At 38.1% G+C, this 13,447-nt stretch overlaps 1 protein-coding gene and 1 long non-coding RNA gene across 5 annotated transcripts in view; one reads left to right on the forward strand and one right to left on the reverse strand.

Annotated features, from left to right (window-relative positions):
* LOC120773798 overlaps positions 1 to 13,447 on the forward strand; it is a 151,943-nt gene that overhangs the window by 99,225 nt on the left and 39,271 nt on the right. The window lies entirely within an intron of this gene.
* The window catches only part of LOC120773797 (zwei Ig domain protein zig-8), a 586,297-nt gene that overhangs the window by 74,465 nt on the left and 498,385 nt on the right, over positions 1 to 13,447 (reverse strand). For all 4 annotated transcript variants that reach the window (XM_040102902.1, XM_040102904.1, XM_040102901.1 and 1 more), the window contains exon 3: positions 4,618 to 4,787. In XM_040102902.1, coding sequence (XP_039958836.1) covers positions 4,618 to 4,787 — 170 coding nt within the window. The remainder of the gene's footprint in view (positions 1 to 4,617; positions 4,788 to 13,447) is intronic.

The following is a 13,447-nucleotide window of genomic DNA, read 5'->3' on the forward strand; positions in this document are numbered from 1 at the left end:
ATTATTCTCCTAATGTATTTCTCTAGCGCACCTTCAGTAGTTTTCAACAGAACCTTATTATAAAATAATTTGATTTTTCAATGCCACCGTTTATATACCACCCAATTTTATTATGAATCAAAAATTATGTATAGTTCTTTGTACATACGGATATATTATAAGAAGTTAGTATAAAGTGCGCAAAATTTTCAATTAAAGGAGTACCAGATTTTATTATCTTCCTATAACTCTAGTATCCAAAATATTAAAATTTAAGTCAATAACCCTCGAACGCAACCTTATTTACCAACTGATGATTCCACTTGAAATAACTTCAAAGCAAAACAAAAAAAATTTAATAAAATCAACCTAATTTAGCTAATTTCACAAAGAACACTAGAAAGTGGAACACTGCTTTAAAACGCTAAACGAAAAAAAATTGTGGATTTTCACATTTTCTATACTACTAAAGCGGATGTAATGCAAAGTACAATTTTCAATTATGCCAACCCAGTTTGCGAGGCAACAGCTAGCAAAAACGGTTAAAAGCGCCCATCCGCCCATCATGCAACGCCCTGTTGGCCAACTATTCGCGCTCATTCAACTTTAATTCACTTTCACATAATTGCGTGCACAAGCACAAAAAACCCATTTCCAGCACACAACGCTCACACACACACACACAAACATACACTTGTAGCTTGGGGTGAGAGGGGCGCAAAATAAGGGTGACCCAAATAACTACTTTGCACTCACTAGTCGCCTATTCGCACATTGTGTACGTCCCACAACTTTACTAGTTAAGCGTGTGGCCTAAACCCACCCCAAGCCCCGAATGGTCGGAAGTTTTTTTCGTTTTTGAAAATCGTAGGATTTTAGCGAGTGAAAAACGAAAAAATCGGCATCGGGTTTTGTGCACTCAAAAATTCCTACAGTTAATTAATTTCGAATGGCGCTGCAAAATGCAAAGACAACAACACAAACACACAGAAATTGAGGAACCAACAAATTAACTTGATACCGAAAGCCCAACTGGCGGGTTAACAAAAACGATGAGAGCAGCGAAAAGAATTAAAAGTAGGAAGTGAAAAACGCGCCGAAAATATTTGTTTGCTCTGCATTTTCAACAAAATTAAGCAAATTGCAACAATAAACGCAGAAATCACGCAAAGCAACACTTTGGCATAAAGGAACACACACACACGCAACTTAAATCTACATTTGTGCGCTGAAAGTTGCTGGCACGCCGCGTCGACGCTTTGACAGTTTTTCGCTCTTTGCATTATCCCACACTAAAGCAACAAAAACACGGCGTCTGATGCAGCAACAAAGAGCATATTTAACTATTACATTGTTTGTGTCAGCAGCAGCAGCGGCAGCGACGGCGGTGTCGGCAGTGGCGGCGGCAACAGGAAAAAGCGCAAACAATTTACGCATGAAATTAAAACTTTCACCAAAGTGTTTTCGCCTGTCAACAGAATGAAAGCTGCGTACCGTAGTGTGGTGTAGACAAAGAGGGGCGCATTCCGACACGCTTTCGGTGTTGGGCGGGTGCGCTGCCAAAACTCTAGTCGCAGTTATGCTTCACAATGCAGGGGCGCGAAAAGCAGGCCAACACTGCAGTCGAACTAGAGGCTGCGACAAAAGTGATTCCCGCTGCGTAATGGCGCCGATTTTGTTGCCGTACATCCGCATATCCGTTACAAAGCAAAGCTTCGCAAAACACTTCGGTCGCAACGCTAACGCCGAGTTGCCGAAGTTTTCGGCAGAATCTCCAACACTGATAGTTTTGTTTAGTCACCAGCTGTACGATGTTTTACTATGCTTTTAGTATTTATTGTAAGCAAAAAAGAAATTTAATAATAAGCAGTGTAATCCGCTCCCATCAGCCTAATTCCGCTACTTGCTAACCCGCTCGCTGCCATAAGTTGAGTGCTTTTGTTTACCCAGCTTCCTAGTTGATTTTTGTTTTTCTTATTTGCTGGATAGTTTATAACGGCGGCAATACTTTCTACTTGTTGTTGTTGTTGTTCTTTCACACTTTATAGTTTTTTGTCTGGTGTCTTGTGTGCTCGGCAATTAAGTAATTAAGCAAGTTTTCTCTACCCACAACAATGTAGTATATTCGGAAGTTGGCGAAGTGAAAATCGGCGGCAAATACATATGTATTTGTATTTGTATTTGTATGTAGAGTCCGGCAGAAATTTTAAAGCGCTATTGATATAAAATGTTTTGTGGTAGTTTGTAAAGGATACAGTTATTACAGTTACAGTTTATTATTTATGACAGTCAAACTTCTATACCCGTATATTTACAAGGTGAAACCAGATGAGAAACTTTAGATTTATTTTCTATAGATATTGGGAAGTTATTTAAGATGAGGAGAATGTAAGTTGTTTAAAATTCTTCAGCACAAACACTACTTCCTCCAGGTATCTGCTGTTGTCTATTAAACAGCGCTTAGATACTTTATAGATATTTGGAGGCGCTACTTTCACTACTCCCATTTCATTGGTTTAAAACAAATATATTCTCACTAATTTCATTTTTCTCAAGTTTTCCTATTTTAAAATGAGGCCTAATGCCTATGAGAAGAGATGTCCGAGATTTTGTTAGTAGTAATTTTTGGTTTTTAAAGCTTGATCTTTATACTTTACAACATGTTACTAGAAAGTATAATAGTCTTGTTCAACTAAAGGTTGAATATATCTCCTACAATTAATCGATATACATAGATATAGGATTATATATATATACATATATATATATATGTATATGTATATATTGGGTAGTCGAAAAGTCTTTTCGCATTTCTAATCATTTTATACTTCAAATTATTTTTGTTTATATATTTATAATGAACTTTATTGAACCAAATATGCACCATTTTTTCCATTTATGGCCATTTATGGGTAAAATGTAGAATCATTTGTTCGACCAGGCTGGAGCAGCTCATAGTGGATGATTCCTTTCCAATCCCACCATAACCTTTCGAGGCATCAATCCTGGCTTTGCGAGCATTTGTTGAGCTCCACGAAGTTTGGACCATGATCTTTTTCGCACATTATTGTCGATTTGATCCACTTTTCATCTCCTGTTACATCGAGCTTGTTTTTGTGGCAGCTTTTTTAAATGATTCAAAACCGTTTGATGATGAATGTTAAGTTCCTTATCGATGTCAAGGCTGCTTATGTGACGGTTCTGTTCAATATTTTCCATAACTTCTTTGACTTTTTCAACTATAGGTCGACCAGAGCAAGGTGCATATTTCACTGCTACACGAACTGATACAGCATCGTCTCCGTAAAGTTCACAAATTTCATTCGTGGCTTGCGTAGCATTCTTCCCTTTTTTAAACAAAAATCTCAAAATATAGGGAATTTTTTCATTATTTTTTCTCATTTTTGAAGAGCTGTAATTGTTTTTCAACTTCACCAACTTAATTATTATTTTTGACTGAATGAAGCGTAAAATCTCACCTTTTCAACAATATATCGTGTGACAGTATGTGATTGATACCATAGGAGATATACGACTACAACGACATCGACATTGACTAAATACATTATGAAAAGACTCTTTCGACTTAGTTAGTCTCCAATGGTACCAATCAAATGTTCAGGATGAAAAGAGGAGCTGAAATCCGAGTGACTATCTGTATCTTGACTAAAAATGGAGACATCTTTATAGAACTTGGTATGCGCATTCCTTGGTAAAAAAACGATCGAGTTCGTAGATAGTTAAAGGAAGTCCATAGCGTCAAACGAGATATCGCAGAAGATTCAAAATAGTGCATATCGTGACAGCTCAAGATTCCAAGGAGTACGCTTCATACTCTAGAGCGTTTAGTTACTCATGGAATCCGCTTTCTTGACCTTTATCGGACTTTCTGGCACTATGGATCAAGAACAATACCCTTTCAAAGGGAGAGAGTTTTCGGAATAAGAATATCGAGCGATGGCTGTTGTTTATGTCAAGTTGACATATTATTGACATCATTTTCAGTTGATGGGGTTAAGAAGGTTAATTTGGCGGTTTGATTCCCCTAAACCAAGGATGTTTATTTGTCTTTTCTCGAAAAATAAGAGACGTTGCGTACTTCTGTTATCCCTATATTCTTTGTACTTTTTAATGTTTTCGTCTCTTTGAAAAGGTAGAATTCTTCATAAATACCATAACTGAGTGGAGTATGACCGTCGATACAACATAGCCACATAAACACTTTTGCAGCAGTTTTAATATTTGATGGTAGTCATCGCTTAAGTTCTACTCGAATATCAAAAGGGGTTATACAGCTTGATTAGAACATGTATTTCTTGTTCTTTATTGGCGTAGCCACCGCTTACGCGGTTATGGCTGAGTGTACAACAGCTCGCTAGTTGTTCTTCCTTTCCAAGTGTAGCCAGGATATGTATTTACTTAAGAGAAAATAACTTAAATAATTCTTATGTAATATCAAGCCAACTTTAGTTAACTTCTTTTGAATTTCTAGAGTAAAAAATCGAATTAGCTCAGAAAGAGCGAAACTAAAGCTGCGTTAAACAAAGATATTTTCGACCGCAAAAATAATTATACAAACATATATTTCAAATAAATATCATAAAGCTATATTTGTCAAAAATATATAAGTATACTTACAGTTCGATTTCCTAAATTCTTCACTCGACAAGTTAGTTTCACCGTTTTGCCGACCAGCCCCGTTATATTCGTCGGTACGGTTGTATCGAATGTGGGGCCGCCAGTGCCGGGTGTTGGCATGTCTTGTAGAAAATCGGTGAAAAAGCGTTTTGAGGCGCCCTCAAGGGAACCTGAAAACACATTACGAAATGTTAAATAATGGTTAAATAATCGTTCTTTTAATTAAAGGAAATATTAAAATTTTGTTCATAAGTATTTACATGTTAATATAGGAATGAAAACTCAGTTCTACCGCTTTCTCCCGATTAGCTAAAGAAATAAGGCTGGGAACGATTGAAGATCCCACGAATTAACATTACCAATATCATCGATAAACACTTATCCTTGATGGGGCTTCAGCGCCAAAAATTTAATTAAGTTAATCAATGCTCTGTAGCTGAGTTAATCCACGTCTTAAGTTTTAAAAAATAATATCGCAAAATAGTTATTGTTTTATTTATATTTTTGGCCGATATAACACTGGTACCAAGATAAACGAAATTATTTACGACTTCGAAGTTATGACTGTCAACAGTGACAAGGAAGCCAATTGCGTTGTTTGATGACATGAGATATTTCGTCTTGCCGTCGTTCACTACCAGACCTATGTATTTGCTTTGCTTCCTTGTCCAGTCTGGAGAAAGCAGAACTAACGTCTCGGTTGTAATGTCAATTATATTGATGTCGTCGGCATACGCCAGCAGTTGTACACTCTTGTAGAAGATTGTACCTTCTGTATTCATATCTGAAGCTCGAATTATTTCTAGGAGTAGATTGGAAAACTTTGAACTTTGAAGCCGTAGATAATTTCGTCTGTCTTGGAATCAGCGTAAACACCAACAACAATGTCAGCCTAGAAATCCAACGCAGGATAACTCTTGCCAACAGGTGCTACTTCGGACTGAGTAGGCAATTGAGCAGCAAAGTCCTCTCTCGACGAACAAAAACCAAACTCTATAAGTCACTCATAATTCCCGTCCTGCTATATGGTGCAGAGGCCTGGCCGATGTCAACAACTGGTGAGTCGACGTTGCGAGTTTTCGAGAGAAAAGTTCTGCGAAAGATTTATGGTCCTTTGCGCGTTAGCCACGGCGATTACCGCATTCGATGGAACGATGAGCTGTACGAGATATACGACGACATCGACATAGTTCAGCGAATTAAAAGACAGCGGCTACGCTGGCTTGGTCATGTTGTGCGGATGGACGAAAACACTCCAGCTCTGAAAGTATTCGACGCAGTACCCGCCGGGGGAAGCAGAGGAAGAGGAAGACCTTCACTCCGTTGGAAGGACCAAGTGGAGAAGGACCTGACTTCGCTTGGAATATCCAATTGGCGCCACGTAGCGAAAAGAAGAAACGACTGGCGCACTGTTGTTAACTCGGCTATAATCGCGTAAGCGGTGTCTACGCCAATAAAGAAGAAGAAGAAAGTTGAAAAAAGTCGCACGATTGAGAGTTTTGCGGGGATACCAAATTCAGATATATCAGCATAAAGACAGCTCATTTTCAAGCTGTCGGAAATAGTTTTTAAATCGAAGAGGTAATGTGGATCGATTCTCTTTTCTTGGTCTTTTCTTGATTTGGCGCTTGCTGAATATCTGGTCAGTTGTTGATTTTCCAGACCTCAAACCATACTTACAAGGTCCAATAAGTTTGTTGAGGGCTGGCTTTAATCTTTCACACAATACGTTTGATAGAACCTTATAAGCGATGTTGAGGAGGCTTATCCCACATTAGTTGGCGCAGATTGCGGGGTCTCATATCCTCTTGAGAATTGTAAGTTATTAGCATTAACCAAAATGGTGAGTATTTAATGTCGGAAAAGTCTCCATAATATTTTTACGCAGTTTTACATAAATATTTCTATACTATGCATATGTATGAGTGCCCATATATTTTTTTAAGCTGTTGCGGCTTATAGTTATTGTTGCCATACAGAAGCAAAAATGAAACAAATACATGCAAGTTATTTTTCATAACCTTTTTTCCATTTTTCCTGCTGATGATTATAATAATTTTTATTCCGCCACCAACGCCGATAACTTTCGAATCCAAATCACCCATTCGTGAGCGGCAAATGCCAGAATGACTTGGCATTTTGCATAATTTTACGACCACAGGGGGCAACGCATTAAAGAGATTATGCCTGTATAAGCACATTTGTTTAAACAATGGTGGACTGTGTGTTTGTAAGCGATCGTTTGTGTGTGTGTGCGTGTGTGCGTGAGCGCGTGTTGGCACGTTATTTGCAAACTTTAGCAATTATGAATTATAAAGTGCTAATGTCAGTTATTGTATAATGACTAAGTGTTGTCAACACGAGCGGTGTCAAACAAAGGATTCAACAACAAAAACAACACCAACAAACAATATAATATTTGCACATAGGTGTTGGTGTGTGTGTGTGTGTATGAGTGGGGCATGTGTAAACCGGAGTACAGAGGACAATGCCAGGCACGCAAATGACACAAGTGTGTTCGGACAACAACGTTTCACTAATAAAAACTAATGACAACAGCAAATGGGACAAAACGATGTGCCGACAAAGGGCTGATCCGAGGCCAGCGGCTTAGTTAGATATTACATGAATGCACATACATATACACATTATTTTGTTGGGGCCGGTATGCGAAGCACGTTGCATGCTACAAGTAGCAGGAAAAAAGTGTAGAAGGGTTCGTCGGCGCTAAACAAACAACAACTGAACAACCAGCAGGCGAATGGCAAATATACAATGAAATAAAATTAACAATAGCAACAACAAAGTGCTTTGTAAGCAAGCGTTAAATGGACTTGTGGCTTGCCACAATTACATAAATGCAACATTGTGGACTGCGATTACCAGTGACTCGAGCAAAAAAGTGATTTAAAAGCTTTAACATGTGTTAGTATGCTTGTGTGCGCTTGTGTGTGTGTTTTTGTAATTATCTTCCGCGTGTGATAAGTTGTAAACAACAAATATATAAAATGAATTAAATTTCACACAGCGCTGCAAGCACTAACTGAGTTAAGTGATATAAAATATATGCCTCACAATTGTTTTTGTTTTTTGCTGTCAAGCGGAAGCTGAGCACTTGGTTGTAAACATGGCCCACGGCTAACGGAGGTCGTGTCAATATTGGAGAGATTATTTTATGGCAAGTTTTGTTTGGTTAGAAATATAATTAAAATTAAGTTTTCTGTAATAATTTATTACATAAATGGAGATTGTAGTGTTTCCATAAAATTGAGTGAGTTTTAATAAAAATATTTTAAATCACGCACTAACGCCTCATGGAAATATTAGAAGTTTAAGTTGACAAAAGCAAACATTAACTGCATAGCTATACCACCCTTCATAGGTGCATATATAATATAACGGACCGCTCTACACAAGTTTGTTCGGGAATATAGCATTGACTGGTACAATAATGTTTGCCAAACTGGGTGAAGATAATTTCTTACAAGCAAAAGTTTTCCATATAAAGGCTTAGCTTTGATAGGGCTGTTTATATGGCAGTTATATGCCATAGTAGTCTGATCAGAACGAAATATCCGGAAATTATTGCGCCGCATTGGAAAAAACTTGAAGCAAATTTTGTGAAGATGTCTCATCAAATATAAGAGTTTTCTATAAAGAACGTGATTTTGATCGATCAGTTGGTATGGCAGATACAACCTATAGTGATTCGATATCTACAACTACGAAAAATGAACATTTTTGTGAGAAGAAGAGGATGGCTGCACAGTTTCAGATCGATCTCTTTAGAAAAATATAGGTTCTAACCGCGCCGTTAGTTCTGTTTTCTCCAGGTTGAACAAAGAAGTAATTCCAATGGGTATGATAGTGAATGAGAGCAAGACGAAATATCTGCTGACATCAAACAAACAGTCGTCGCACTCATGGCTGTGCTCCTACGTCATTGTTGACAGTCAGAACTTCGAAGTCGCGCATAGTTTAGTCTACTAATGTCTAACCCCTCCTGGTAACAGGTGTGTAATGGAGAAATTAAGTCCTTTATCGACAAACAAAGACCATAGTCTATCAAGCACTCATCATCCCCGTCTTGTTATATGGTGCAGAGGCATGAACATCTGATTTGTCGGCGTTACGAGTTTCTGAGAGAAAGGTTCTGCGGAAGATTTATGGCCCTTGGGCATTGGAAATGGTGAAAGCCACAGCCAATGGAAAGTTGAACTGTACGAAAATACGACGATATTGACATAGTTCAACGAATTAAGAGACAGCGGCAACGCTGGTAAGGTCATGCCGTTCAAATGGATGAAAACACTCAATTTTTGAGAGAATTCGATGCAGTACCAGAAGGGAGAAGAAGAAGAAGACTTCCACTTCGTTGGAAAGGACAGGCAGAGAAGAACCTAATAGGGCGATGTTGTGAGCTACAGCCGCGTAAGCGGTGTCTACGCCAATAAAGAAGAAGAAGACATCAATTGGATACGGTTAGCTCACAAAACAGTTGATTCGAGTGGACTAAATAAGCCAAAGCCGCACTGAACTTAATAAAAAATTTATATTCAGTGGTTATCCAGTGCGATTTGAGGTGAAACAAGAATGCATTACACGATTTTTGTGTTTTGGGTGATGGTACTCTATCACTTCGAACTGCGGAGCAATGGTTTCAACGATTCAGAGCGGGTGAAATTGACACCATGGATAAGCCAGCCGGCGAAAGACCTGTGACGACGAATACCGATCAAATCATGGAAAACATCGCGTTAGACCGGCATGTGGCATCTCGTGACATCGTCCAGAAGATGGGAGTTAGTCACCAAACTATATTAAACCATTTGCATAAGACTGGATACACAAAAAAGCTTGATGTTTGGGTGCCGCATGATTTGAAGCAAAAAAACCTTCTGGACCGAATCAACGCCCGCGATATGCTTCTGGAACAGAACAAACTCGACTCATTTTTAAAGCGGATGGTGACTGGTGACGAAAAATGGATCACATACGACAATATCAAGTATAAAGGTCGTGATCGAAGGCCGGTGAATCGTCCCAAACAGTGGCCAAGCCGGGATAGACGGCCAGGAAGGTTTTGCTGAGTGTTCGGTGGGATGGAAGTGAATCATCCATTACGAAATGCTCTCATATGGCCAGACGCTTAATTCTATCATCTACTGCGAAGAACTGCACCGCTTGAAGCAGGCGATCTACCAGAAGCGTCCAGAATTGGCCAACAGGAAGGGTGTAGTATTCCACCAGGACAACACCAGGTCATCGTTGATGACTCATCAAAAGCTACGGGAGCTCATATGGGAGGTTTTATCGCATCCACCATATACCCCGGACATAGCGCCAAGTGATTATCACCTGTTTCTGTCCATGGCGAACGCGCTTGTTGGTGTAAAGTTGAACTCAAAAGATGCTTGTGAAAAGTAGCTGTCCAAGTTCTTCGCAAATAAGGAGGGGGACTTCTACGAGTGGGTTATTATGAAGTTGCCGTCTAGATGGAAAGAGATTATCGAACGAAACGTAGCATATTTGAACTAAATCCAGTCACTGTAACACTTTTTATAAAGCATTGAATAAAGATCAAAAAAGACACACCACAAAGAGGTGGTCGATAAGATCTTTCAAAAAGAAATTAACGTTAGTTGTATAAATATTGTTGTGACCACAAGCAACATTTCCGTTTCATTCCATTTTCGGCCAATTTTAGATTAAATAATATGTTAATACCAGAGATTCCTGTTAAAGTCTTTTCGAGTTCATTGTGGCCGAATTAGCAAAACTACCCTAAACACAGAGGACGCGTTATCACTCACGCCTTATGCATGAGGTTATATTTCGGGTAGTCGTGACTTTCTGCAACGAAAACCGCTGAAATTTTCGCTATTCAAATCAAATATTGCTTTCCAAACTAAACTGTAGCTAAATTACTTAGCAAGAAGCTTCACGACGTGCAGCACTTGATAATTTAAGCCGATTTTTGTCTCCCAGACAAAAAAAAAATTATTAATAATTTATTGGACCTCACTCTGCATAGCCTAACACCACCATCACCATTTTCAATTATATTACTTTTTGAAAAAATATTTTTCTATTAAATTAAAAAAAATATGACACTTTAATAATAAAAAATAAACATTTTATTCCTATTTTACGACATTTTTATTAACTAAAAATTTAAATATTCATAAATCTGTAGCAAGGCGTACATCGCTTTTACTATCGACACGGAAACGGCTGTGTTTAATAAAAATTTTAATATAATAACCACAAATGGCATACAACAAACAAAGCAGCAGTGATAATGGCGAATGAAAAGTTGTGCGTGTAACGATAGAGCTGGGAGAGAAGCGGCGATAAACAGAGCACAATGAAAGCGAAAAAAAAATAAAAAGTGCGAAATTGTAAAATCAGATAGCAATATCAGCTGGCAACGCAATGTGTTGCAATCGCATGCGTGAATAAGCGCATTTATGCGTATCAATGTGGTGGTAAATAACAGTCGCGCGCACGTGAATGGCCAACACATGCACACAAAGCGCCGATAGTAATGGAATGGGTACTTTTATTCCCTGCAGTTTAGAAACTATAAATGCTTCTGTTATTATCTGTGTTTAATAAAAACTTATTCACTTTAATAATGGCACAAATGTTGCAAGCGTGTGGCATAGTTGCGCCATGTCAACACGCTGTAAATATTAAATATTTTTTTATGGCATAAAAGTGGATATCTGCGTATTGAAATATTGTTGCATGAAAGCGAAAAAACGATAGTAGCGATAAACAAAATCACAATGAATTATTATAATTTTGCATTCCAGCTTCCATTATACAGTTATGTTAGTAATAGCATGTGAATATTTTGTAATATTATAAATAGTTCATTCATGTATTTTCAACAAAGTTATAGAAAACTTAATTTTCATAATAGTAAAGAAAAAAATATAAATAATTCATTAAATAATCAATGAATATTTAATTTATTTTCAATGAGATACGTACGTATATGTACTGTAAAAAATTAAAAAAATGGAATTTCATTATATGCTGGAGTCTGCCATATTTTAGCGAAAACAAAATTTGAACGTACCTATTTAAAATTATTTGCTTACTAAATACTATATTAAAACTATTAAAAAATAACTATTGTTCATTTATTTGTCGCTACATAATAGCACAGAATAATAATCGGCGTTGAAACCGTTGCTGAGCGAATGTGGCATCATCAAAACAAAATTCTGGTTTATTTAAAAAAAAACTTAAAGTGTTGTTAGTGGCGACGTTTCGACAGTAGTCATTGTAAATTATCTACAGTCTGCTAAAATACCTACCAATGAGACAGTGACTTCTTCACTTTCTTCGCTTCCTTGTTTTAGTATAAACTGTCAAGCAAATGAAAGAAAGTTTTATGCATATAGCCATCATACGGCAGTGAACTCTTTTAATCACATACAGTATTGTGTTGATGGCAGTTCTGAGCATCTCACTAACACTATTCAAATTAAAACCTCTTCTTCTTAATGACGCAGAAACCAGTTAAGCGATTTTAACCGAATTAACAAAAGTGCGCCAGTCGCTTCTTCATTTCCCTATTTGACGCCAATTCGAGATTCCCAGCGAAGCCAGGATCTTCTCCACTTGGTCCTTCCAACGGAGTGGAGGTCTTCCTCTTCCTCTGCTTCCCCCGGCGGGTACTGCGTCTGAGACTTTCAAAGCTGGAGAGTTTTCGTCCATTCGAACGACATGACCTGGCCAGCGCAGCCGCTGTCTCTTTATTCATTGAACTATGTCAATGTCGTCGTATATCTCGTACAGCTCATCGTTCCATTGACTGCGGTACTTGCCGTTGCCAATCCACATAGGTCCATAAATCATCATCAGAATCGTTATCTTGAAATCTCGTAACGTCGACTTATCAGATGTTGTCATTGTCCATGTCTCTGCACCATATATGAAGACGGGGATGATGAAATAAATGTAGAATGTGAACTTTATTCATCAAGAGAGGACTTCACTTTTCAATTGTCTACTAAGCCTAAAGGAGAAACTTTTGGCAAGAGTTATTGTGAGTTGAATTTCAAGGCTGACGTTGTTGTTGGTGTTAATGCTGGTTCCACGATAGACTAAGATACCCACGACGTCGAAGTTCTGACTGTCAACAGTGACGTGGACGCACAGCCCAGCCAGTGCGACGTCTGTTTGTTTGATAATAGAAGATATTTCGTCTTGCCCTCGTTTACTTTTGCTTTGGAGAAAGCAGAACTAACAGCACGGTTGTTGAAGCCGATGATATAAATATCATGGGTAGTGTTTATTATCATTCGAAAAAATATTCTTTGGCATTTATTTTTCAAAGATTATCTTTTTCAAGTGTTGGCCACCAACTTTCGATGACTCGTTCGAGAATTTTGACTGGTAACTGTCGAATGACACTCGTGATGTTTTGCTCAAGGGCTGAATCGAAGCGGGATTGTCAGCATAGGCTTTAAATTTTACATATCACCACAGGAAAAAATCTAACGGTATGATATCACATTATCTTAGTGGTCAATCGAATTGGAAATTATTTGCTCATCGGAGCGTTCTCTCAATAAATCTACTGATTAATGGATGTGTGGGAAATGGCGCCGTCTTGTTAAAATCAAATGTTTCCGAGAACACTACCTTGATGGCGAGTTCAGACATAAATATCATATCATGATGCGATTACGGTTGCCATTAACAGCTACGTTCTCACCGGCCTGCAAACAACACCAAAAGTAATGGTTTTTTTTGGATGAAATGACAGCTCTTGAACCTCTTCAGGTCGCTTTTTGTCCTAAATGCGGCGATT

Source organism: Bactrocera tryoni, chromosome 4, assembly GCF_016617805.1.
Source record: "Bactrocera tryoni isolate S06 chromosome 4, CSIRO_BtryS06_freeze2, whole genome shotgun sequence".
Lineage (NCBI taxonomy): Eukaryota > Metazoa > Arthropoda > Insecta > Diptera > Tephritidae > Bactrocera > Bactrocera tryoni.